General features: G+C 38.2%; 1 protein-coding gene across 1 annotated transcript in view; it reads left to right on the top strand.

Annotated features, from left to right (window-relative positions):
• Positions 1-24868, top strand: part of MEIKIN (meiotic kinetochore factor) — a 149242-nt gene that overhangs the window by 28176 nt on the left and 96198 nt on the right. Inside the window, exons 6-8 of the mRNA XM_019026530.4 lie at positions 1690-1809; positions 6724-6763; positions 11828-11892. Coding sequence (XP_018882075.1) covers positions 1690-1809; positions 6724-6763; positions 11828-11892 — 225 coding nt within the window. The remainder of the gene's footprint in view (positions 1-1689; positions 1810-6723; positions 6764-11827; positions 11893-24868) is intronic.

Raw genomic sequence — 24868 nt, 5'->3', positions numbered from 1 at the left:
TTCTAAGAAAAATGAAGTGCAAAAGCAGAATGGAAAACTCAGTAAAAGGATTAAAATATTAAGTTGAGATTTACCAGAAAAAAAATCATAAGAAAAAAAGGAGGAAAAAAGAGGAGAAAATAAAGAAAAAAAGATTAAAATTTAGAGGGAAAAATGTAAGATAGAAGAACAGTATATGAAATCCAACATCAAATAATAGGAGTTCCAGGAAAAGATAACAGAAAAAAGGGAAGAAAATTATTAAGAAATAATTCAAGAACATTTTTTGAGCTATAAATTATGAGTTTCCAGGTTAAAAGGACCATAGTGTGCCTAGTACAGTAGATGAAAAACACCAAGGCACAGCATTAGAAATTCTAAAACACCTGGGAGTGGAATAAATGGAATGGATTTATGCAATTTGGTAGCATTTGAGATTAAATAGATTTAAAAATATAGAGGGACCAAGAGTGGTAGCACACACGTGTAATCACAGCACTTTGGGAGGCTGAGGCAGGCGGATTGCTTGAGGTCAGGAGTTCGAGACAAGCCTGGCCAACATGGCGAAACTGTCTCTACACAAATAAAATATTAGCCGGGTGTGGTGGTGGATGCCTGTAATCCCAGCTACTCAGGAGTCTGAGGCAGGAGAATCACTTAAACCCAGGAACCGGAGGTTGCAGTGAGCCAAGATCACACCACTGCATTCTAGCCTGGGCGACAGAGCAAGATTCTGTCTCAAAAAAGTGTGTGTGTGTGTGTATAAAACTAAACAGATGAGGAAAGGGACTTGTATTGACTCCAGGAAAAACAAAAGGTGGTTTTGATATACCACCAGAGTAAACAGCATTTTTATAACATTTTATCCTCATATGTCTATATGAATATTGATCTAACTTAATATATGATATAACAATATGGGAACAATGGGAGAGGTAGGAAAGGTGGGGATGGGCGAATATACAGGGAATAGCCTTATTCCATAGTGGGAAGTCACTAGAAAGTTTAAAACTGGTATTAAGTAATAGCAGTTTACGTACAGTTGTCCCTTGGTATCCATGGGGGTTGGTTCCAAGACCTCCCTTGGATACCAAAATCTGTGGATGCTGAAGTCCCTGATATAAAATGGCATGGTGTTTGCATGTAACCTATGCACATCCTCCTATATACTTTAAATAATCTTTAGATTACTTATAATACTTAATACAATGTAAATGCTATGTAAATAGTTGTTATACTGTATTGTTTAGCAAATAATGACAAGAAAAAAAAAGGCTGTATATGTTGAGTATGGATGTAATTTTTTTCCTGAATATTTTCAGTCCATGGTTGGTTGAATCCACAAATGTGGAACTCATAAATACAAAGGGCTGACTGTATGTTATTTAGTGATGCGATTTTTAATGGCACATAGGTATAACATATATAAAATATAACAGGCAGCTCACATGTGTGCTACCTGTCTCTTAGATCAATAATCCGCATAGTAGAAAAGTCTAGAGAGGAAGGCAGGGTAAGAGAACCAGAATAGACTATAGATTATTTACTATATTGATCCATCAAGGCTTATTTTTTTCTGTCTCATCCAAAACCTTCAAACATAATACCATCATTTAGTATGGGCTGGAGGCCTAAGGTGGGGTAGGGAGTAACCCATCATTTGTAGGCTGTTGTTCAAAGTCTTACACTATTTCTTCTCTGCTGTTTTAGACTGGGAGTGTCCCAACTTGGAAGAACACATGCAGTGGAAGAATTCTACTCTTCTGGATACCAGTAAAGCAGTAGCGATAGAGAAGGCACCACAGTTTTCAAATGTCTCTGCAATTTTCAGTGAGTTGCACACACAGGGGAACATTTCTCATCTATGCTGGAAAAGCAAAGTATTTTTTCTCTTGAATGATTTCTAAGCTAAGTCTATCAGTTGGATTGCCTTTGGCTACAGATAATATCTAATAATAGCATAAGTATGTATGAGTTTACTTTTTTATTTATTTTGAGATGGAGTCTCACTATGTTGCCCAGGCTGGAGTGCGGTGGCATGATTTAGGCTCACTGCAACCTCTGTCTCCCAGGTTCAAGCAGTTCTCCTGCCTCAGCCTCCCTAGTAGCTGGGGTTACAGGCACGAGCCACCACAGCTAGTTAATTTTTGTATTTTTATAGAGATGGGGTTTCACCATGTTGGCAAGGCTGGTCTTGAACTCCTGACCTCAGGTGATCTGCCTGCCTTGGCTTCCCAAAGTGCTGGGATTACAGGTGTGAGCCACTGCTCCTGGGCACATCAAGCTAATTTAAACAATTTTTTCTAGAGATGGAGTCTCGCTATGTTGCCCAGGCTGGTCTCAAACTCCTGGCCTCAAGCAATTCTTCTACCTTGGCCTTCCAAAGTGCTGAGATTATAGGCATGAGCCATTGCACTCAGTCTTTTATAACTTTTTATTTTGAACTATTTTTAGACTTTTCATTTAGTCTTTCTTTTTTTCTGTTTCATGATCCTATCCTGGATCCCATGTTGCATTTAATTGTTATTTCTCCCTAGTCTCCTGCAGTTTGTAATAGTTCCTCAGTCTTTCAGATTACTGATGTTATTTTGTAGAATGTCCCTTAGTTGGGATTTGTCTTGATGTTTCCTCGTGATAGGAATGAAGTTATGGCTGGGTGCAGTGGCTGACACCTGTAATCCCAGCACTTTGGGAGACTGAGGTGGGAGGACTGCTTGAGGCGAGGAGTTTGAGACCAGCCTGGGCAACATAGTGAGACCTCTATCTCTACAAAAAATAAAAAATGAGCCAGATGTGACGATGCACGCCTGTAGTTCCAGCTACTCAAGAGGCTGAGGTGGGCGAATGAGAGGATCGCTTGAGCCCAGGAGGTCAAGGCTACAGTGAGCCACGTTTGTACCACTGAACTTCTGCCTGGGTGACAGAATGAGGATCTTCTCAAAAAAAAAAAAAAAAAAAAGGAATGAAGTTATGCAGTTTTTGGTAAGAATACCACAGAAATGATGTTGTGCCTTTGCAGTGTATCATATCATATCAAAGGGTTCATGATGTCCCCCCATTTTTATTTGAAGAATATTATGTCTTATTAGTGGTGATGGTAAATTTCATCATTTAGTTAAGGTGGTATCTGCTGAATTTCTCCAATTAAAGATTATGTTTTCTCTTTGTAATTTTTGAATATCTACAAAAAGATAGTTTGAGACTGTAAACTCTGTTTCTCCTCAAACTTTATTTCACTAATTTTAGCAGCCATCAGAGGAGCCAGCTGACTTCAACCTTTATTACTGTGGTGTTTGTCCAAGGGTGATTTTTTATTCTGTTCTTTCCTGCTACCTTTATTAATTGGAATTCTACTGTAAAAGAAGAACTTTCTCTTTTCTGCCATTTGTTTGTTTATTTGATTACTTATTCAGTGTAGACTCATGGATATTTATTCTATGGTTTGAAATCCAATATTTTCATCATTCGTTCATTTATTTATTTATTTATTTCTAGTATATATGTATAGAGTAGTTTCAGAAGTGTTAACCCAGGCTCCTGTAAGAAACACATTTAGTAAATAAATTACAGCATTTGCATACAGTTCTTTTTGTCTTTAGCATTACAGCATCCAGTCAAAATACTAATTTTCCAAAGTTATGTAAGTTCATTTTCTCCCCACCTCCCTTAGCATATGAGAAGTTATTCACTTGTAATATGTATAGCTAGACTCATTTGTTATTGATTCACTTTTGCATTCACCTTTCCTGTTTGGTTTTGTTTATGTATTCAGGAATATGAAATATTACTATGGTTTTAAGAGTCATAGCTATATAAAAAGGTATTCTCAGAAAATTGTCACTTTCTTCTTCTTCCAGCTACCATTCTTCTCTTCTTTCTACCCCTTTCTCATTTACCCCCTGTGGGTAACTGGTCTTTTTAGTTTTTGGCTTATCCTTCCTGTGTTTCTTTTGTACAAATCAGGAGATATCCATGTATTTCTTTATATCCTCTTCTTTGTTACATGAAGGGTACCGTGCTATATAGCTACTCTTTTTTCACTTTGATTTTTCCACCTAACAGTGTGTACTGGAAATCACTCCACATTGGTTTACATAAAGGTCTTCCTTTTATTTTTTTATAGCTGCATAGTACTCCACTCTGTGGATGTACTTTTGTTTATTCAAAAATACCTATAAATTGGGTATTTAGGTTTTTCCCCAGTATTTTGCCACCATCAACAATACTGCAGTGAGTAAACTTATGATATATATTTTCATGTTATTGGCAGTGTGTCTTCAAGGTAGATTTCCAGAGGTAGGATAGCTGGGTCAAAAGGTAAGTGCATATATCATTTTATTGGATATTGCCAAATTTTCCTCCAGAAGGATTATAACAGTTTGCATTCCCAACAGCAGTGTGTTAAAGTGCTGGTCTCACTATATCTTTACCAACAGAATGTGTTGTCATATTTTTTTTTAATTTTTGCTACTCTCATAGGTGACAAATGGTATCTCTGTGCTATTTTAACTTGCATTTCCATGATTATATGTGAGTTTAAACATTTTTCATATGTTTAAGGGCCATTTTTATTTGAAGAATATTGGCCTTTTGTCTGTGGTATATATTATGAATATTTTGTCCCAGTTTGTCAGTTGTCTTCTTGTTCATGGTATTTTTTGTCATTCAAAAATTTTTTATTCATATTGGGTTTATGTTTCTCCCATACCAGCCCAGAGCTAGTGTTGCAGTTCTCTAATATCATCAAGATCATAGGGTCTTATGTCAACATACAACCAAGTGTGTTGGCTTGTTCCCCATAGTTGCAAGGTGGTTGCTAAACTCTAGGTGTCACAGCCATGTTCCTGGTAGAAAGAATGAGAGAGGGCAGGAGTAGCCCCACATGTATTCTTTTATTGGAAGAAGAAAAGCTTTCCCAGAAATTCCCAGCTGACTTCTACTTTGGTCTATTGGCCAGAACTGGGTCATGCATCTATCTACCACCAGGGAGGCTGAGAAACCAAGTATTTTGCTTTCCTATCCTCTATTGTGGTAGAAGGCAAGGAAAATGAAGAAGGGGAGTAGGAATGGATATTGTCATCCCACCTATTAGAGCCTGCCACTAAGAAAGGGTCATATTAGTCAAAGAACATTGAGTTAGGGGTCCTTTATTGGAAAGTTGATAGCTGTCTGGATGGCCATATTTCTACAGTGTTTGAAGGCCTTGTTTTCTGTGTTATGTTTAGTTTGGCAACTCCTTTACTGAAATAAAATTCTCAAAGAAGCAGGCTGTCTCTTTAGCAAATACTTTGGTTAGGATTCTTGTCCATTGCAAATGTCAAAAAATCTAACAGTATTAGGTTAAAAAGGGAATTTGTTACCACATGTACCTGAAAAATTCAGCAATAAATCAGGTGCAAATGCAGCTTGATCCAGGGTTTCAAATGATATCGGTAGGATCCATTTCCTCTCTATCTCTTGGCTCAGGATCCCTCTATGTCAGTTATGCTCTCAGACAAGTCCCTTCTTAGAGCAACTTTTGCTGGCTCTGGGCTTACATAATCACAGCCTCAAATACATTGAAAAAAGTGCTTCTCTTTCCCAACAATTTGAACTGAAGTCCTGGACCTTACACATGGGCTTCATTAGTTTATATGCCTTACCCTGAACCAGTCACTTTGTCCAGGGAGATGCAGGGCTCTCACAGCATTGAGTTATAGGCTATGCCTGGACCCTCAGGGGAAAAAAAATGAGGTGACTGTTACCAGCAAAAACAGAGTAGATGCTAGATGATAAGGGTCCACTGTAGCCTTTTATGTTTTGAGAACCTCCCTTTGAGGAAATGCTTAAAGGCATCATTCACTTTGTCTCCTCTTAATTGGTGAGATTTAAAGATTCTAATCTAACATAAGCAAAGTACCACAGAAACTAAAGGTTTTAATTTCTTTAGACAGCTATACCCATGGTTCTTTATATTCCTAGTAATATCTTAATGTACCTGAGGCAGTCAAATTTTGGCTGGCAGAAATTTTCTTGACTAATCAATCTATTAGTATGCATTTCTATATATTTGATACTGGACTAGTATTTGACTATGAGTTTTCTAATTTTTTTTTTTTTTTTTTTTGAGATGGAGTATCACTCTTGCCCAGGCTGGAGTGCAGTGGCGCAATCTCGGCTCACTGCAGCCTCCACCTCCTGGCTTCAAGCAATTCTCATGCCCCAGCCTCCCAAGTAGCTGGGATTACAGGCGTATGCTGCCACGGCCGGCTAATTTTTGTGTTTTTAGTAGAGATGGGGTTTCACCATGTTGCCCGGGCTGATCTTGAACGCCTGACCTCAGGTGATCCACCTGCCTCGGCCCCCAAAAGTGTTGGGATTACAGGCGTGAACCACTGTGCCCGGCCTAGTTTTGTAATTTGACCAGTTATTTTTTTCTTATATGTAAAATGGGGATAATAATTTGATATATTTACCTGACAGGATTGTTGTAAGAATCAAGTAAGATAATACACGTGAAAAGACTTCAAAAATTATAAAGAACTATTCAAATACAAGGGAGAGATTCCTGTATCTCATAAAATTTTGCAACATTTTTTTACTTTGATATTTTGAAAATATTTTTACCTAATTTAAGTGGCAGACATAAAAACAATATTTAAAAAGTTATAAAAATGAACTGCACTTGGGGGAAAATATTCATTTTTACCTAATTTTTGCCTTCGAATTGTATTTCTAATAGATTGTTTTTATTTTCTTTCCTAGGTACCTCTTCAGAAGACTATCAGAAATGCCATAGAAAAACGTAAGAACTAAAAATTTTAAAATTGTTGAGCTTCTGAAACCCTGTATTATAATAGTTATATAGCAAATATGATTGTTAGTCCACAAACTCAGGTGTTCATTTATTATTTGTTGAGGACTCACTATGTGTCAGGACTGTTGTAATTGCTAGAGATATAGTAGTGAACAAAATTGATTAAAAACAAAATCTCTGCCCTCAGCAATGATAGCAAAAAGGAAAAGTTTGAGAAAAATTCAAGAGGGATAGGCAATAGTTTTTAGTGACAGATTGGAAGAAGTTGAAATCCAAGTTGGCTCTCAGCCCTCTGACTTAGGAAATTGGATGAAAACTTGTTCACTAGGTGAGGGAACACAAATGAAAACGCAAGAGTGGGTTGGGGTAATACTGAGGTACCGACAGCACTTTGAAGTGGAGATGTCCAACAACAAATTGGATGGCCCAGCCTGGAGAGCAAGGGAAAAGTCCTGGGCTGAAGGCATAGTTGTCTCCTTGGGAAAGAATGTAGAGTGAGAAGAGAGTAGCGTTAGTATGATAGCCTCTTTATAAATATGCCTGTATCTAAATGGTGAGAAATTTCTGAAGAAAAGAAAATCTGTTAACTGTTTTTTTGGGTGAATTGTCCTTCAGTAAATGACAGTGACAATTGTAAATATAAATGACTAAGGTGACCAGAGATGATGATGGACTCATTTAAAAAATTCCTTCCACAATTTATAATGTAATATATTCTTAAGGAGGATAGAATGGTATTTGAATAATAATGATACCAGATTTGAGTGCCTGTTATCTACTAGACATCTGGCATTCTCTTTATTTAAGTAGCACATTCACAAAGTAAAACCCCTACAACTTTGACATAGTAGCTAATGGAGACAGGGGGTTTTATTTATATTGCGATAACTTCTTTGTAGATCCACTTTGATGACTGTTGCCTATGTATTGAAATGGAGCAAATGTAATAAAACACTTGATTATGTGTATCTGAGACTATTTCCTGTCTCACCTAAATACTGACCTCTCTTTGAAAAGTAAAACCTACCACTTACATGTGCAAAGAAAATATAGCTTCATTTATTTTTTTTTAAATAACTCATCTAAACTTCTCTTAAACCCTCATCACCCTTCTCCCCTATTTAGCTGGGAAATAATGAGTTAAACTTACTTACTGTCATCCATTTACTTCTGGTTAGAAGTCCTTTTTGGGTGAATGCTGAATCTCGGATTTTCTCCCCATTCCATAGTCCTGAGAATGGCATATTGGTAGGTGATCATATCCCTTTATCTGCCTGGGCAGTTTCAGTATATGCCTGTTTTTCTGACATAATTCTTAATAGAGTACCCTTGTACTCTCAGAAATGTTCCAGTTTGGACAAATAGTCACCCTAAATGTTAAGTGTTTAGGAATAGGGGCGGACCTTATGTAGCCTTGTAGCAGTGCTGGGGAAAGGGTAAGGTTGGGATCTGAGGGTATCTGGAATCCCATAAGCTGTCTCTGGATTTTTACTGATACATGCTGCAAGGCTTCTAGACTGGTTCTATACCTGGTCTGGGCGCCACTGAAAAAATCATTGACTCGTAAACTTAAGGCCTTATTTAGGACCTGAGGTCCTCCATTGCTGATTTTACCTCACCTTGGTTTTTGTTGTTTTCTCAAACCCTTTGAGTCTCATTGAAGTCCTATATCCAGACTTTGACTGGGTGGCTTTCCACAACCTTTGTAGTAGAGTCACTTCACCACAGCACACCTATGCCAGGTGTTTTGGCTGTAAATTTGGCCACTTTCTTCATTGCCCTTGGTGTATGGAACCTTCAGAACTTGTTCTTAATGCCCAGGAATTAAGAGAATCTCAGGAGAGCTAACTGATGCCCCCTCTCTGCCTGAACATCCCCAGCTCTTCTTGTTATGTTGTTTCCACCCTGTGTGGACATCTCCTAGAGTTCTAAACAGGGAGTTAGTACATACTCCCTCTTCTTTTGGCTTTCTCTTCATCTCTTCTAATGTCATCTTCCCATTTGTTACCCCTATCTGCATATTTGGGCCTTGAGGGAGAAAAGTCAGCTCCCATTGTCTGCTTGTTTTCTAAGTCTTTGTCCCCCTTCTCTTTCTAATAATGCTCTAGACTGGAAGGTGTGGAGGAGAGATCTATCTTTGTTAACTTCCTTAGCTTTTTCTGTATCATATGGTTGTCTTAGTCTGTTTTCTGTTGCTTATTATAAAATACCTGAAACTGGGGGTAATTATATTATAAAGAAAAAGAATTCCTTTCCTTTCCTTTCCTTTCCTTTCCTTTCCTTTCCTTTCCTTTCCTTTCCTTTCCTTTCCTTTCCTTTCCTTTCCTTCCCTTCCCTTCCCTTCCCTTCTCTTCCCCCTTCCCTCTTCCCCCTTCCCCTTCCCCTTTCCCTCCCCTCCCCTCCCTTCCTTTTTCTTTTTCTTTTCTTTTTCTCCTCTTTCTCTCTCTTTCTTTTTCTGTCTCCCCCCCCTTCCTTCCATCTGTCTGTCCATCCTTCTTCCTTCCTTCCTTCTTTCCTTTCTTTCTTTCTTTTTTTTTTTTTTTTGAGACAGAGTCTTACTCTGTTGCCCAGGCTGGAGTGCAGTGGCACCATCATAGCTCACTGTAACCTCGAACTCCTGGGTTCAAGTGATCCTCCAACCTCAGCCTCCTGAGTAAATAGGACTACAGGCGTGTGCCACCATGCCTGGCTAGGAATTTATTTCTTACAGTTATGGAGGCTAAGAATTCTAAGGTCAAGGCTGCAGTTAGTGAGGGCCTTCTTGCTGATGGGGACTCTCTGCAGAGTCCCGAGGTGGCACAGGGCATCATATAGCAAAGGGACTGAACATGGTAGCTCAGGTCTCTCTTTTTCCTCTTGTAAAGCCAATTGTACCATTCCCATGATAACATATTAATCCATTACTCCATTAATCCATGAATGGCTTAATCCATTTATGAAGGCAGAGCCCTCATGATCCAGTCACCTCTTAAAGACCCTGTCTCTCAATACTGCCACATTGGCTATTAAATTTCAACACGAATTTTGGAGGGGACAAACATTCAAACCATAGCAATGGCTAATAGTAGAACTCTGTAGTTGTGTTTTAACTTACATATGTTAATAGGAACTTGAGGAATGTAGCAAAATGTTAAATGTGGTTTTCATGTTGTCTTAGAGTTTGGACAGTGGCCTTACTGATGAACACAAATCGTTGACAAGTACCCCCATTGCTTATTCTGTGTAGAATTATCTATGTGGAGTTTGTAAAAGGTGAAGTCAAAACCCAATTCTACCAGCATTAGCTTATTACTCATCTCCAAACTAAGAAAAGGCTAAGAATACATGGAGAGGATGAAAAGTCCAAGAATGTGTGTTTCTTTGGTAAGAGCTATATATTGGTGTCACATGGAGCGAGGAGTCTTCTCCCTCACCTCAACACAAGAAAGGAAGCTCCAAGAGAACCATTTGGAAGGTTCAACATATGTCACTGGGAGTTAGTTTCTGACTCATACCTGAAAGGTCTAAAGGCAAAGAGGGTCTGTTACGTGCTTTGGAATGGCAGAATAAAGAGGAAGCTAGATATACTTTCACAGTTTGACATGACAAAGATTTGTGCATAATGCCAATAGGCCAAATATGGATTCCATAGAAGGGGGCTAATTATGATCATCTTGAAAGGGATTATGCCCAATATGACTTCCTGCAAAGGATGAAGTAACCTCACTCAAAAGCAGTTGGAGGTTCTATCATCAAAGGCAAAAGCTGAGGAGATGATAAAAAGCACCAAGTGAGAGAGCTCCAGTGATAGGTAGACCTCCAGTGATAGGTAAACCTCCAACGAACCCTTCAGAATACTTCAAGTTTAAAAGAGTCCACATTTGATTACGTGTCATATCCCAGAGATACCAATGGCACATAACTGTGTGAGTCAAGATTGAGAAAGACTTTCCTGTACATTTCTGAAACTCCTTTCCTATAATTCACTTCCAGAGGAACCCAAAGTGTAGTTTCCAAATAGGCAAGGGAGAAGAACAACAAACAGAGATGAAACCAATGGTGGTTGCTCTTCCCACAGCATATTCTGAGTCTAAATCATGCCTAAGCTGAGAAAAGGAAAAAATTTACATTGCATAAGGAGAGTTTGGATTTGTAATATTACACTGAACTTTGTGTTACCTAAAAATAGCTACTTATTACAAGAGAATGCCAGAAAGGTGTTAGTAAAAAGAAATCTACCTGAAAGTTCATTCAGAGGCAAGAAGGTACTATTTTGACAGGATACGTTTAAAAGGAAATATGAAAGAATAAAATTGTTTCTGTTTACTGAGTTCAACTATTCAATTAATCAGTGTAGGAATTTAGAAAATTCCCTTCTCACATTTGGTTTTCAACTGCATTTTCTTGCTACGGACTCAGAAATCCCATTTTTGTGGTCAGAGGCTGAGCTTTGATCCTTTCTTATTTATTCCTTTTGTGATAGCTAGTCCTTTCCTACACATTTAGATAGAACTGGGGGTGGTCTAGTTTGTAGAAGTACCAAAAAAAAAAAAACCCAGGATATTAATTTCAAAAAAATCTTTTACTGCAGTCTAGCCTGGGTAACAGAGCAAGACCCTCTCTCAATAATAATAATAATAATATAATAATAATAATAATAATCAATCTGTCATGTATCTTAAAATTCTTTCCACAAGAATCTTAGGAAACATGATTGCTATCCCTTTTGCATAAATGAGGTAACCAAGACTCAAGACAGGCTAAGTAGCTTTCCAAAGGCTACTCAAGTGTGAGTAGTGGAACTGGAGTTTAAAGCAAAGTCTGTCTTATTCTAAACACTATGCCCTGTCCTCTACGCATATTGTTTCACACTCATAAATGTATAAATATATTGCCTTTTTTATTAAACTATTTGTTCATATAAATACCATAACATTTTTCTAAGCAACTGTATATTTTCCCACAGGATAATTAATCTCAAATAAATATCTTTATTTTAAATATTATTTGAGGGTTTTTGAAAGTTACTGAAGGATTTAGAAAATACCACTAACTAGTTTGTTCTTGTTATAGAGTGATGACTGTAGCAGATCAAAATGTTTCTCCAAAAGCAAAGTGTGCTTCAAATTCAGAATCAGGTAATAAATAATGAAACTAATTATTTTATGTAGTAATTGTAATATTTATGTTAAAACACATGATTCTGTATTTATTTTTGCTACCTGCAACATGCATTAACAAAGTTAGTAGCCCAGTGAACTGAGTACTTTTTAGCTTGGTTGTATTTAAGAAATGAAGATATGTGGGATCAGAAAGTGGTTCTTAGCTATCCCCACAGCATCAACCATTTATTCATTTAATAAACATTTAATGAATATGAACTCCATACTAGATATTGTTATTTATACTAGTGGAAGTGATACACTTTTCCTCCCCTTGTAGATTTCAGTTGTAGGAGAGGACAATAAGTAAACATATATTGTAGTTATACATAATGATTGAAAAATAAAGGGATAAGCAAAGTGTCTTGCAAACCCTTATGTAGTTTACTATTAGGATAAATTTAGCAAGACATTTACATCCTTAATAACCTCTGCTGTATCTCATATTTTTCTGTATTTCCTGCATCAAGTTTTATAGCATCCATTTGAGAGTGAACTTGAAGAATTGCTGATTTTGCTCTTGATGGTTTTAAATGTTTGTATGAATATATATTTGCATAATCTTCATTTTAAGAAGTTATCTTAATGAGCATTTACTAAATGCCACACATTAAGTTAGGAACTGTAGGTATAAAACAATTAATATACTTTCTGTTCTAAGCAAAATTAGTCTAGTGATAAAAAACTAATCTTGTAAAAGCACAAAATCCTTGGAAGGAGCAATACCTTCTACCCCGGAGGGTTAGCATTGGAAGAAGGATTTGTTTTACAGATCAAAGAATAAGGGAATGTGTGAATAACAGATGAGCACTAATTAAAGGAAAAGTGGTAAGTGTACCAAAAACAACCATGATTTTACCTAGGTTTTGCCGAATGAAAAGTGTTGGTTTAGCTGTGGAAAATATTTACAAAGCTTGGTGGTAGGGCAGAATAGTGATTCTTGAATTCTGTATGTTTCCGTATTCTTACTTTTATATGGTAACTTAAAATTTAAAATTAAATAAGCCACTTCTTACTCTAGAGATTTTTTTTACACATTTCTTTTTATTATTTTTTATTATTAATATTTGTGGATACATAGATGGTGTATATATTTATGGCTTACATGAGATATTTTAATACAGGCATGCAATGCATAATAATCACATCAGGGTAAGTAGGGTATCCATGCCCTCAAGCATTTATCCTTTGTGTTACAAATAATACAGTTATACTCTTTTAGTTATTTTTAAATGTATAATTAAATTATTTTTTACTACAGTCATGCTGTTGTGCTAGCAAATACTAGGTCTTATTCATTCTTTCTATTTTTTTGTACCCATTAACCATCCCCACCTTCCCTACAAACCACTCCCCCTCCCCAACTATCCTTCTCAGCCTCTGGTAACCATCCTTCTATTCTCTATCTCCACAAGTTCAATTGTTTTTATTTTAGATCCAACAAATAAGTGAGAACAAGTGATATTTGTCCTTCTGTGCCTGGTTTATTTCACTTATCATAATGACCTTCAGTTTCATTCATGTTGTTGTAAATGACAGGATCTCATTCTTTTTTAAGGCTGAATAGTACTCCATTGTGTTTATGTACCACATTTTCTTTATCCGTTCATCTGTTGATGGACACTTAGGTTGCTTCCAAATCTTGGCTGTTGTGAGTAGTGCTGAAACAAATGCGGGAGTGCAGATACCTCTTTGATACACTGATTTCCTTTTGTTTGCATATATACTCAGCAGTAGGATTGCTGGATCGTATGATATCTCTATTTTTATGTTTTCGAGGAAGCTCCAAACAGTTCTCCTTAGTGGTTATATTAATGTACATTCCCACCAACAGTATACGAGGGTTCCCTTTTCTCCACATCCTCACCGGCATGTTATTGCCTGACTTTTGGATAAACACCATTTTAACTGGGGTAAGATGATATGACATTGTAGTTTTGATTTGCATTTCTCTGATGATCAGTGATGTTGAGCACCTTTTCATAGACCTGTTTGCCATTTGTATGTCTTCTTTTGAGAAATGTCTGTTTAGGTCTTTTGCTCATTTTTAATTGGATTATCAGATTTTTGTTTTTCCTATAGAGTTGTGTGAGCTCCTTATATATTCTGGTTATTAATCCCTAATTAGGTGGAGTAGTTTGCAAATATTTCCCCCCATTCTATGGGTTGTCACTTCACTTTATTGATTGTTTCCTTTGCTGTGCAGAAACATTTAACTTGATGTGATCTCATTTGTAATTTTGCTTTGGTTGCCTGTGTTTGTGGGGTATTACTCAAGATATCTTTGCCCAGCCCAATGTCCTAGAGACTTTCCCCAATGTTTTCTTGTAGTAGTTTCATAGTCTGAGGTCTTAGATTTAAGTTTTTAATCCATTTTAATTTGATTTTTGTATATGGCAACAGACAAGGGTCTAGTTTCATTCTTTTTCATGTAGCTATCCAGTTTTCCAAGCACCATGTTAAAGAAACTGGCCCTTCCCCAAAGAATGTCCTTGGCACCTTTGTAAAAAAATGAGTTCAGTGTAGATGTATAGATTTATCTATGGGTTCTCTTTTCTGATTCCTTGGTCTATGCGTCTGTTTTTTATGCCAGTACCATGCTGTTTGGGTTACTGTAGCATCATAGTATAATTTAAAGTCACGTAATGTGATTTCTCAGTTTTGTTATTTTTGCTCAGGTTAGCTTTGACTATTCTGGATCTTTTGTGTTCCATATAAATTTTAGTACTTTATTTGTGGGAAGAATTTCATTGATATTTTGATAGGGATTGCATTAAACCTACAGATTGCTTTGGGTAGTGTGGCCATATTAACAATATTGATTCTTTTAGTCCATGAACATGGAATATATTTCCAATTTTTTGCTGTCTTCTTCAATTTCTTGCATCAGTGTTTCATAGTTTTCATTGTAGAGATCTTTCAGATCTTTGGTTAAGTCCTAGATATTTTAGTTTATTTGTTGCTCTTGTAAATGGTATTACTTTCTTGACTTCTTTTTCAGATTGTTCACAGTTGGCATATGAAAAAATGCCACTGATTTTTATATGTTGATTTTGTATCAAGTAACTTTGCTAATTTATTTATCAGTTCTACTAGTTTTTTGGTGGAATCTTTAGTTTTTCTTTTAAGTATAAGACCATGTCATCTGCAAACAAAGATAATTTGACTTCTTCCTTTACTATTTGGATGCCCTTTATTTCTTTCTCTTGTCTGACTGCTCTAGCTAGACTTCCGATACTATGTTGAATAATAATGGTGAAAGTGAGCATCGTGTCTTCTTCCAGGTTTACAAAGAAAGGCTTTCAGTTTTTCCCCATTTAGTATGATACTAGCTGTAGGTCTGTCATATATTGGCTTTTATTATATTGAGGTATGTTGCTTCTGTACCTAGTGTTTTGAGAATTTTTATCATGAACGGATGTTGAATTTTATCGCATGATTTTCTAGCATAATTTAAATGATCATATGGTTTTTTCCTTTGTTCTGTTGATATGATGTATCGTATTGATTGATTTGCATAGGTTGAACCATCCTTGTGTCCCTGGGGTAAATCTCACTTGGTCTTGAAGAATGATCTGTTTAATATGTTGTTGAATTCAGTTTGCTATTTTGTTGAGGATTTTCACATCAGTATTCATCAGAGATATTGGCCTATAGTTTTCTTTTTTTGATATGTCTTTGTCTGGTTTTTGTATCAGGGTAATACTGATAGCATTGAATGAGTTTGGCGGTATTCCCTCATCCTCTATTTTTTGGAACAGTTTGAGTAGGATTGGTATTAGTTCTTCTTTAAATATTTGGTAGAATTCAACAGTGAAGTCACTAGGTCCTGGAATTTTCTTTACCAGGAGACTTTTTATTATAGCTTCAATCTTGTTACTTGTATTGTCCTGTTCAGGTTTTGGATTTATTTATTTATTTATTTATTTATTTTGAGACGGAGTCTCACTCTGTTGCCCAGGCTGGAGTGCAGTGGCACAATCTCAGCTCACTGCAACCTCTGACTCCCGGGTTCAAGTGACTCTCTTGCCTCAGCCTCCTGAGTAGCTGGGATTACAGGCACACGCCACCACGCCCGGCTAATTTTTGTATTTTTAGTAGAGATGGGGTTTCACCATGTTGGTCAGGCTGGTCTCGAACTCCTGACTTCGTGATCCGCCCACCTTGGCCTCCCAAAGTGCTGGGATTACAGGCGTGAGCCACCTGCCCGGCTCAAGGTTTTGGGTTGCTTCCTGGTTCAGTCATACTAGATTGCATATGTCTACTGGCATGTAGTTGCTCATAGTAGATACTAATGATCCTTTGAATGTCTGCAGTATCAGTTGTAATGTCTCCCTTTTCATCTCTGTTTTTATTTAATTGGGTTTTCTCTCTTGTTTCTTAGTCTGGCTACAGGTTTGTCATTTTTTTTTTTTTACAAGAAACCAATTTTTTGTTTCATTGCTTTTTTGTATTGTTTTCGAATTCATTTGTTTCTGCTCTGATCTTTTTTATTTCTTCTACTAATTTTGGGTTTGGTTTACTCTTTTTTAGTTCTTTTAGATGCATTGTTAGGTTGTTTATTTGAAGTTTTTATTCTTTTTATATAAGCATTTGTAACTGTAAATTTCCCTGTTAGTACTGCTTTCACTGTAGCCTGTAGGTTTTGGTATGTTGTATTTCCATTATGATTTGTTTCAAGAATATTTTCAGTTTCCTTCTTAATTCTTCATTGACTCACTAGTCATTCAGGAGCATATTGTTTAATTTTCATGTGTTTGTTAGTTTCCAAAATTCCTCGTTATTTTTTATCTTTTATTTTAGATTCAGGTGTACATGTATCTAATTTGTTATGTAGATAAATTGTGTGTCTGTCACAGTAGTTTGGTGTGCAGATTATTTCTTCATCTATGTAATAAACATAGTACCTGATAGGTACTTTTTCAATAGTCACCCTCCTCTCACCCTCAAGTAGGTCCCAGTGTCTGTTGTTCCTTCTTTCTGTCCATATATACCCAATGTTTAGGTCCCACTTATAAGTGAGACTGTGCAGTATTTGGTTTTCTGTTCCTGTATTAGTTTGCTTAGAATAATGGCCTCCAGATTTATCTGCGTTGCTGCTGAGGACATATTCTTATTCTTTTGTATGACTGCATAGCATTCCATGGTGTATATGTACCACATTTTTTTCTCCAGTCTACCATTGATGAACATTTAGGTTGATTCCATGTCTTTGCTATTGTGAATAATGCTGTGATAAATATATGCTTGTATGTGACTTTATGGTAGAATAAGTTATATTCCTTTGGGTATATACCCAATAATGGGATTGCTGGGTCAAATGGTAGTTCTGTTTTTAGCTGTTTGAGGAATTACCACACTGCTTTCCACAATGGTTGAAATAATTTACACTCCCACTAACAGTATATAAGCATTCTGTTTTCTCTGCAACTTTGTCAGTATCTGTTATTTTTTTACTTTTTAATAATAGTCATTCTGACTAGTGTGAGATGGTATCATTGTGGTTTTGATTTGCATTTCTCTAATGATTAGTGATGTTGAGCATTTTTGCATGCTTGTCGGTCGTGTGTATGTCTTCTTTTGAAGAGTGTCTGTTCATGTCCTTTGCCCACTTTTTAATGGAATGGTTCTTTGCTTATAAATTTGTTTAAATTCCTTATAGATTCTGATATTAGACCTTTGTCAGATGCATAGTTAGCAAATATTTTCTCCCATTCTGTAGATTGTTGATTCTGTTGATAGTTTCTTTTGCTGTGCAGAAGCTCTTTAGTTTAATTGGGTCCCATTTGTCATTTTTGCTCTCATAGCAATTTCTTTTGGCGTCATTGTTATGAAGTCTTTGCCATGTCCTTTGTCCAGAGTGGTATTTCCTAGGTTATTTTCCAGGGTTTTGATAGTTTTGAGTCTTAGATATACGTCTTTAATCCATCTTGAGTTAATTTCTGTTTATGGTGTAAGGAAGGGATCTCCAGTTTCAGTCTTCTGCATATGGCTGGCCAGTTATCCCAGCACCATTTATGGAATGGTCCTTTCCCCATTGCTTGTTTTGGTAGATTTGTCAAAGATCTGGTGGTTATGTCTGGGTTCTCTATTTTGTTTCTCTATTGGTCTGTGTGTTTATCCATTTCTTCTAGGTTTTCTAGCTTGTGTGCATAGAGGTGTTTATAATAGTCTCTGAGGGTTTTTTGTATTTCTGTGGGGTCAGTGGTAATGTCTCCTTTGTCATTTCTAATTGTGTTTATTTGGCTCTTCTCTTTCTTTTCTTTATTAATCTAGCTAGTGGTCTATCAGATTAATTCTTTTAGAGAAGTAGCCCCTGATTCATTGATGTTTTGTATGTTTTTTTTTCATCTTAGTTTCCTTTAGTCTGATTTTGGTTATTTATTGTCTTCTGGTAGCTTTGGGGTTGATTTGCTCTTGTTTTTCTAGTTCCTCTAGTTGCGGTATTAGGTTGTTAATTTGAGTTATTTCTGACTTTTTGATGTGAGCTTTTAGTGCTATAAACTTCCCTCTTACATTGCTTTGGCTATGTCGCAGAGAGTCTGGTATGTTGTATCTTTTTCCTCATTAGTTTCAAAAAAGTTATTGATTTGTGCCTTAATTTCATTATTTACCCAGAAGTCATTCAGGAGCAGGTTTTTTAAATTTCCATTTAATTGTATGGGTTTTTTTTACTTTTTTAAAAATTATACTTTAAGTTCTGGGATACATGTGCAGAACGTGCAGGTTTGTTACATAGGTATACACATAGTGGTTTGCTGCACCCATCAACCCTTCATCTACATTAGGTATGTCTCCTAATGCTATTCCTCCCCTATCCTCCAACCCCCCGACAGGCCCTGGTGTGTGATGTTCCCCTCCCTGTGTCCATGTGTTCTCATTGTTCAACTTATAAGTGAGAACATGTGGTGTTTGGTTTTCTGTTTCTGTGTCAGTTTGCTGAGAATGATGGTTTCCAGCTTCATCCATGTCCCTGCAAAGGAGATGAACTCATCATTTTTTATGGCTGCATAGTATTCCATGGTGTATATGTGCCACATTTTCTTAATTCAGCCTATCATTGATGGGCATTTGGGTTGGTTCCAAGTCTTTGCTATTGTGAACAGTGCTGCAATAAGCATACGTGTGCATGTGTCTTTATAGTAGTATGATTTATAATCCTTTGGGTATATACCAAATAATGGGATTGCTGGGTCAAATAGTAGTTCTGATTCTAGATCCTTGAGGAATCGCCACACTGTCTTTAATACTTTTACACTATTGGTGGGAGTGTAAATTAGGTCAATAATTGTATGATTTTGAGCAATTTTCTTAGCAGTTATTTCTATTTTTATTGCTCTGTGGTCTGAGAGAGTGGTTGGTATGATTTCATTTCTTTTGAAATTTGCTGAAGATTCTTTTGTACCTGACTTTGTGATCAGTATTTGCTGTGTGCATATAAGGAGAATGTGTATTCTGTTGGTTTGGGGTGGAGAGTTCTGTAGATGTCTATTAGATCCATTTGGTCAAGTGTTGTGTTAAGGCTCTGAATATCTTTGTTAGTTTTCTGCCTTGACAATCTGTCTCATACTGTCAGTGGGTGTTTAAATGTCCGATTATTATTCTGTGGTTTTCTAAATCTCTTCATAGGTCTCTAAGAACTTGCTTTATGAATCTGGGTGCTCCTGTGTTAGGTGCATATATATTTAGGAAAGATAGGTCTTCTTGTTGAATTGAGCCCCATAATGCCCTTCTTAGATTATGTAATGCCCTTCTTTGTCTTTTTTTGATCTTGGTTAAAGTCTGTTTTGTCCAAAATGAGAATAGCAGCATCTGCTTTTTTTCCGTTATTTTTTTGTTTTTTTGTTTTTTGGTTTTCTTTTTAATTGGCTTCGTAGATTTTTTTTTTCATCCCTTTACTTTGAGTGTGTGAGTGTCATTGTATGTGAGATGGATCTCTTGAAGACAGCATACTGTTGGGTTTTGTTTCTTTATCCAACTTGCCACTCTGTGCCTTTTAATTGGGAGTATTTAGCTCATTTACATTCAAGGTTAGTATTGATATGTGTGGATTTGGTCCTTTTGTCATGTTGTTAGTTGGTTATTATGCATATTTGTTTGTGTGGTTGCTTTGTAGTGTCACTTGTCTATGTACTTAAGTGTGTTTCTTGTAGTGGCTGGTAATGGTCTTTCTTTTCCATATTTAGCACTCCCTTCAGGACCAGTTGTAAGGCAGGTCTTGTGCTAACAAATTTGTCTGAAAAGGATCTTATTTCTCCTTTGCTTGTGAAGCTTGGTTTGGCTGGATATGAAATTCTTGGTTGAAAATTATTTTCTTTTATAATGCTGAATATAGGCCCCCATTCTCTTCTGGCTTATGGGGTTTCTGCTGATAGGTCTGCTGTTAGCCTAATGGGATTTCCGTTGTAGGTGACCTGCCCCTTCACTCTAGCTGACTTTAACATTTTTTCTTTCATTTTGACCTTGGGGAATCTGATGACTGTGTGTCTTGAGACTGGTCTTCTTATGTAGTATTTTGCAGGGGTTCTCTGCTTGTCCTGAATTTGAATGTTGGCCTCTCTAGTGAGCTTGGGGAAATTTTCATGGATGATATCTTGAAATGTTTTCCAAGTTGCTTGGTTTCTTTCCTTCTCTTTTAGGTGTACCAATGACTCATAGATTAGGCCTCTTTACATAATCACATATTTTTTGGAGGTTTTGTTCATTCTTTGTCATTGTTTCTTCTTTATTTTTATCTGAGTTCTTTTGTACATCCAGGCTTCAACCTCTGAGATTCTTTCCTCAGCATGGTCAATTCTACTCTTAATACTTGCAATTGCATTATGAAATTCTCAGAGTGTATTTTTTAGCTCTGTTGCATCAGTTCAGTTCTTTCTTATAATGGCCATTTTGTCTATCAGCTCCGGTATCATTTTATTGTAATCCTTAGATTCCTTGGATTGGGTTTCGACTTTATACTGTATGTCGATGATCCTTGTTCCTATCCATATTCTGATTCCTATTTCTGTCATTTCAGCCATCTCAGCATGGTTAACAATCATTGCTGGGGAACTAGTGGGGTTTTTGGGAGGTAAGAAGACACTCTGGCTTTTTGAATTGCCAGAGTTTTTGCACTGGTTCTTTCCCATCTTTGTGGGCTGATGTTTCTTCAGTCTTTGAAGTTGCTGTCTGTATTATTCATTCTTGCATTACTATAAAGAAATATCTGAGACCAGGTTATTTATAAAGAAAAGAGGCTTAATTGGCTCATGGTTCTGCAGGCTGTACAGGAAGCATGATACTGAAGCTGTACCTGCACAGGAAGCATGATGTACAGGAAGCAAGATGTACAAGATGTACAAGAAACCATCTTCCTGGTTTCTGGGGAGGCCACAGGGAACTTCTTCTTTTTTTTTTTTAATTGAGAAAGATCTCACTCTGTCACCCAGGCTAGAGTGCAGTGACACCATCTTGGCTTACCACAACCTCCACCTCCCAGGCTCAAGTGATCCTCCCACTTCAGCCTCCTGAGTAGCTGGGACCACAGGTGTGCACCACCGTACCCGGCTAATTTTTTGTATTTTAGTAGAGACAGGGTTTCACCGTGTTGCCCAGGCTGGTCTTGAACCCCTGAGCTCAAGTGATCCACTCGCCTTGGCCTCCCAAAGTTCTGGGATTGCAAGCATGAGCCATTGTGCCCAGCAATCTCAGGAAACTTACAGTCATGGCAGAAGGCAAAGAGGGAGCTGGCACTTCACATGGCTGGAGCAGGAGAAGAGAGACAGGGAGAGGGAGGAGGTACTATACACTTTTAAAGGACCAGATCTCATGAGAACTCACTATCATGATAACAGCACCAAGAGGGTGGTGCTAAAGCACTTATGAGAAACTACCCCCATGATCTAATCACCTTTCACTAGGCCCCATCTCCAACATTGGCCCCACCTCCAAATCTCATGACCAAACATGAGATTTGGTCAGGGGCACAGATCCAAATCATATCACTGCCCTTTGGATTTTTTTTTCTTTTGCCCTGTTTGATATCCTTGGAGGTTTTCTTGTTGTATAAGGTGGGTTCAGTCAACTGGTTTTGTTTCTGGAAGATTTTGTGGGGGGCCAAGGCTCAGCTCAGGACCTCTGGATTGTGTGCTCCAATTCTGTGGGGCTGGTATCAGGCCCCTGGCTTTGTTCTCTGGCCCCTTGAGGTGAGAAACCTGCTCACCAAGGGCCAAGGTATTCCCAGACTGCTGGTCACAGCACTCTGATGAGTGGTGCCAGCCAAAGCTCTTCACAGGGCAGTGGCAGTGGGATTTGTACATGCCAGCAGCAGTGGCAGTGCAGCAGGGTACATACTTGTTGATTATGGCAGGGTGCTGGCAATTGTAGGGGTACCAGTGTCCATGCAGGTATTAACAGTGGTGGGGTTGGCAGCATGGCACAGGGGTAACAGGCCCCACTGGGGTCCGTGTGCACATTCACACTGGTGGCGATGTTAGGACGAGGTGGGTGCTGGCAGGTATGGGACTCTGTGTGCCATCTGTACAGGTATCCATGCAGGCAGCAGTGGCCGCTCAGAGTAGGGGAAGGTCTGCCGGTCTCCCTATATAGTTTTGTGCCAATGGCAGTGTCAGCACAGGGACAGAGCATTGGTAGGTGTGGGACTGACGCCATCTGTGCATGCATTCATGTGAGTGGCAGTGGCCTTGCAGGGTGTGGGGTAGGTCTGTTGGTCACCACGTGCAGTTTCACGCCAATGGCAGTGTCAGCACAAGAACAGGGCACTGGCAGGCATGGGGCTAGCAGTCTTCATGCCTGCAAATGCTTCAACAGCAATGGCAGCGTGGTGGGTGAGTGGGTGGGGTGCACAGCAAGGTCCACCCATGCATACATGTGCAAGCAAAGCGGTCTAGGTGTTGGACATGGGCAAATGTGTGCAGGCAAAGCCACACGAGGGAGGCTGCAGCAGGGGGAGGGCATGGGTGGGCTGGCGTACATCCACAGTGTCTGCTCTCCTGGAGCTCTGTACCAGTCAGGAGCAGTCTGCCAGCACAGGAGCTATGATGCTGCTCTCCCAGGAGGCACCCCACCTGGGCATCTGAGGCTACATTCAAGCAAGTGCTGCCAGGCTGGATCCCCAGGATAGGCAGGCCAACCAAGAGGTGACCAGGTAGACCAGCCCTATCTCATGGGCAAGACTACCCTTGGCTGTTAAAGTCCAACAGTTCCCCTAGGGCTAAAATCTCCTAGAGGAGGAAGGCAAGCCTTGGGGGATGGGCGTCCTTGGCTATGCTCCACTGCACATGCTCCAACACCAAACCCTCCGAGATCCGCACCAGCTGGAGTTCTGCCCCTACGGAACAAGTGTCTGTGGGGGTCATGAGGTCTCCTGCCAGGATTCCAGAGGCCCATGGTGAGGGTGGGTTGCTACTTGCCTGCTCAACTCACCCCTTCCCCAGGAGTCATGGGGCCAGGAATGAGTCCCAGTGTGCCTTAGCCCTCTGCAGGGTTCCCAGCTTCTTTTTCCTTTAGCCTAGCATCTATGTCTTCCTTCACTCTCAATGCCTTCCCTCTAAAGATCTGCTAGGAATTCACCAGTCTTCCCAATGTCCCATTCCCTCAGTGACAGATGTTCCTCCTGGCTGTGTCTAGTCAGCCATCTTACCTCCCTCTTCCCTCTTGTTATTGACTTGTAGTTTTATTTCATTGTGGTCAGAGAAGATGTTTGATATTATTTTAGTTTTTTGGAATGTTTTACTTGTTTTGTGACCTAACATATGACCTTGAGACTGATCCATGTGCTGAGGAAAAAAATGTATATTCTGAACCCATTGGATAAAATTTTCTGCAAATATCTATTAGGTTTATTTGTTCTAAATAATTGAAGACAAATGAATAAGTGAAGATTAAGTCCAATGTTTCTTTGTTGACTTTCTGTTTGGAAGATCTGTCCAGTGCTGAAAGTGGAGTGTTGAAATCTCCAGCAATTTTTTTATTAGGGCCTATTTTTCTCTTTAGCTGTAATATGTTTGCTTTATATATCTGGATGACCCAGTGTTAGGTGCATATATATTTAAAATTATTACATCTTCTTGCTGAATTGACCCCTTTATCATTATATATAACTTTCTTTGTCTTGAAATCTGTTTTGTCTGATATAAATATAGCTACTCCTGCTCTTCTTTGACTACCATTGGCATGGAATATTTCTTTGCATCCCTTTATTTACAGTCTGTGTGTGTCTTTATAGGTGAAGTGTGTTTCTTGAAGGCAACAGATCACTGGGTCTTGTTTTTTTTTTTTTTTAAATCCATTCAACCACTCTGTGTCTTTTGATTGGACAGTGTAGCCCGTTTACATTCAGTGTTACTATTGATAAGTAGAGACTTACTCCTGACATTTTGTTATTTCTGGTTGTTTTGTGGCCTTCTTTCTTTCCTTTTTGTGTTCCTATTAATGAAGGTGATTTACTCTAGTGGTATAGTTTAATTTCTTATTATTTTTTGTGTATCTGTTGTATGTTTTTTGATTTGAGGTTACTATGAGGCTTGCAAATACCATCTTATAATCCATTATTTTAAGCTGATCACAACTTAACGTTGTTTGCATAAACAAACAAGTGAAAAGAAAACTCATAAAACTATATCTTAGCTTCATCTCCCCACTTTTTAACTTTTTGTTGTTTTTATTTATATCTTAATGCATTATGTCTTGAAAAGTTATTGTAGTTATTACTTTTGGCTAGTTCATCATTTAGTCTTTCTAATTGAGATAAGAGTAGAGGTCAGTTCCAAGATGGCTGAACAAGAACAGCCCCGGTCTGCAGCTCCCAGCGTGATCGACACAGAAGACAGGTAATTTCTGCATTTCCAACTGAGGTGTCTGGTTCATCTCATTGGGACTGCTTGGACAGTGGGTACAGCCCATGGAAGGCAAGCCGAAGGAGGGCGGGGCATTGCCTTACCCGGGAAGTGCC

This window comes from Gorilla gorilla, chromosome 4, assembly GCF_029281585.2.
Source record: "Gorilla gorilla gorilla isolate KB3781 chromosome 4, NHGRI_mGorGor1-v2.1_pri, whole genome shotgun sequence".
Taxonomy (NCBI): Eukaryota; Metazoa; Chordata; class Mammalia; order Primates; family Hominidae; genus Gorilla; species Gorilla gorilla.
The sequence above is the reverse complement of the archived record's forward strand: the minus strand, read 5'-3'. Positions and strand labels throughout refer to the sequence as shown.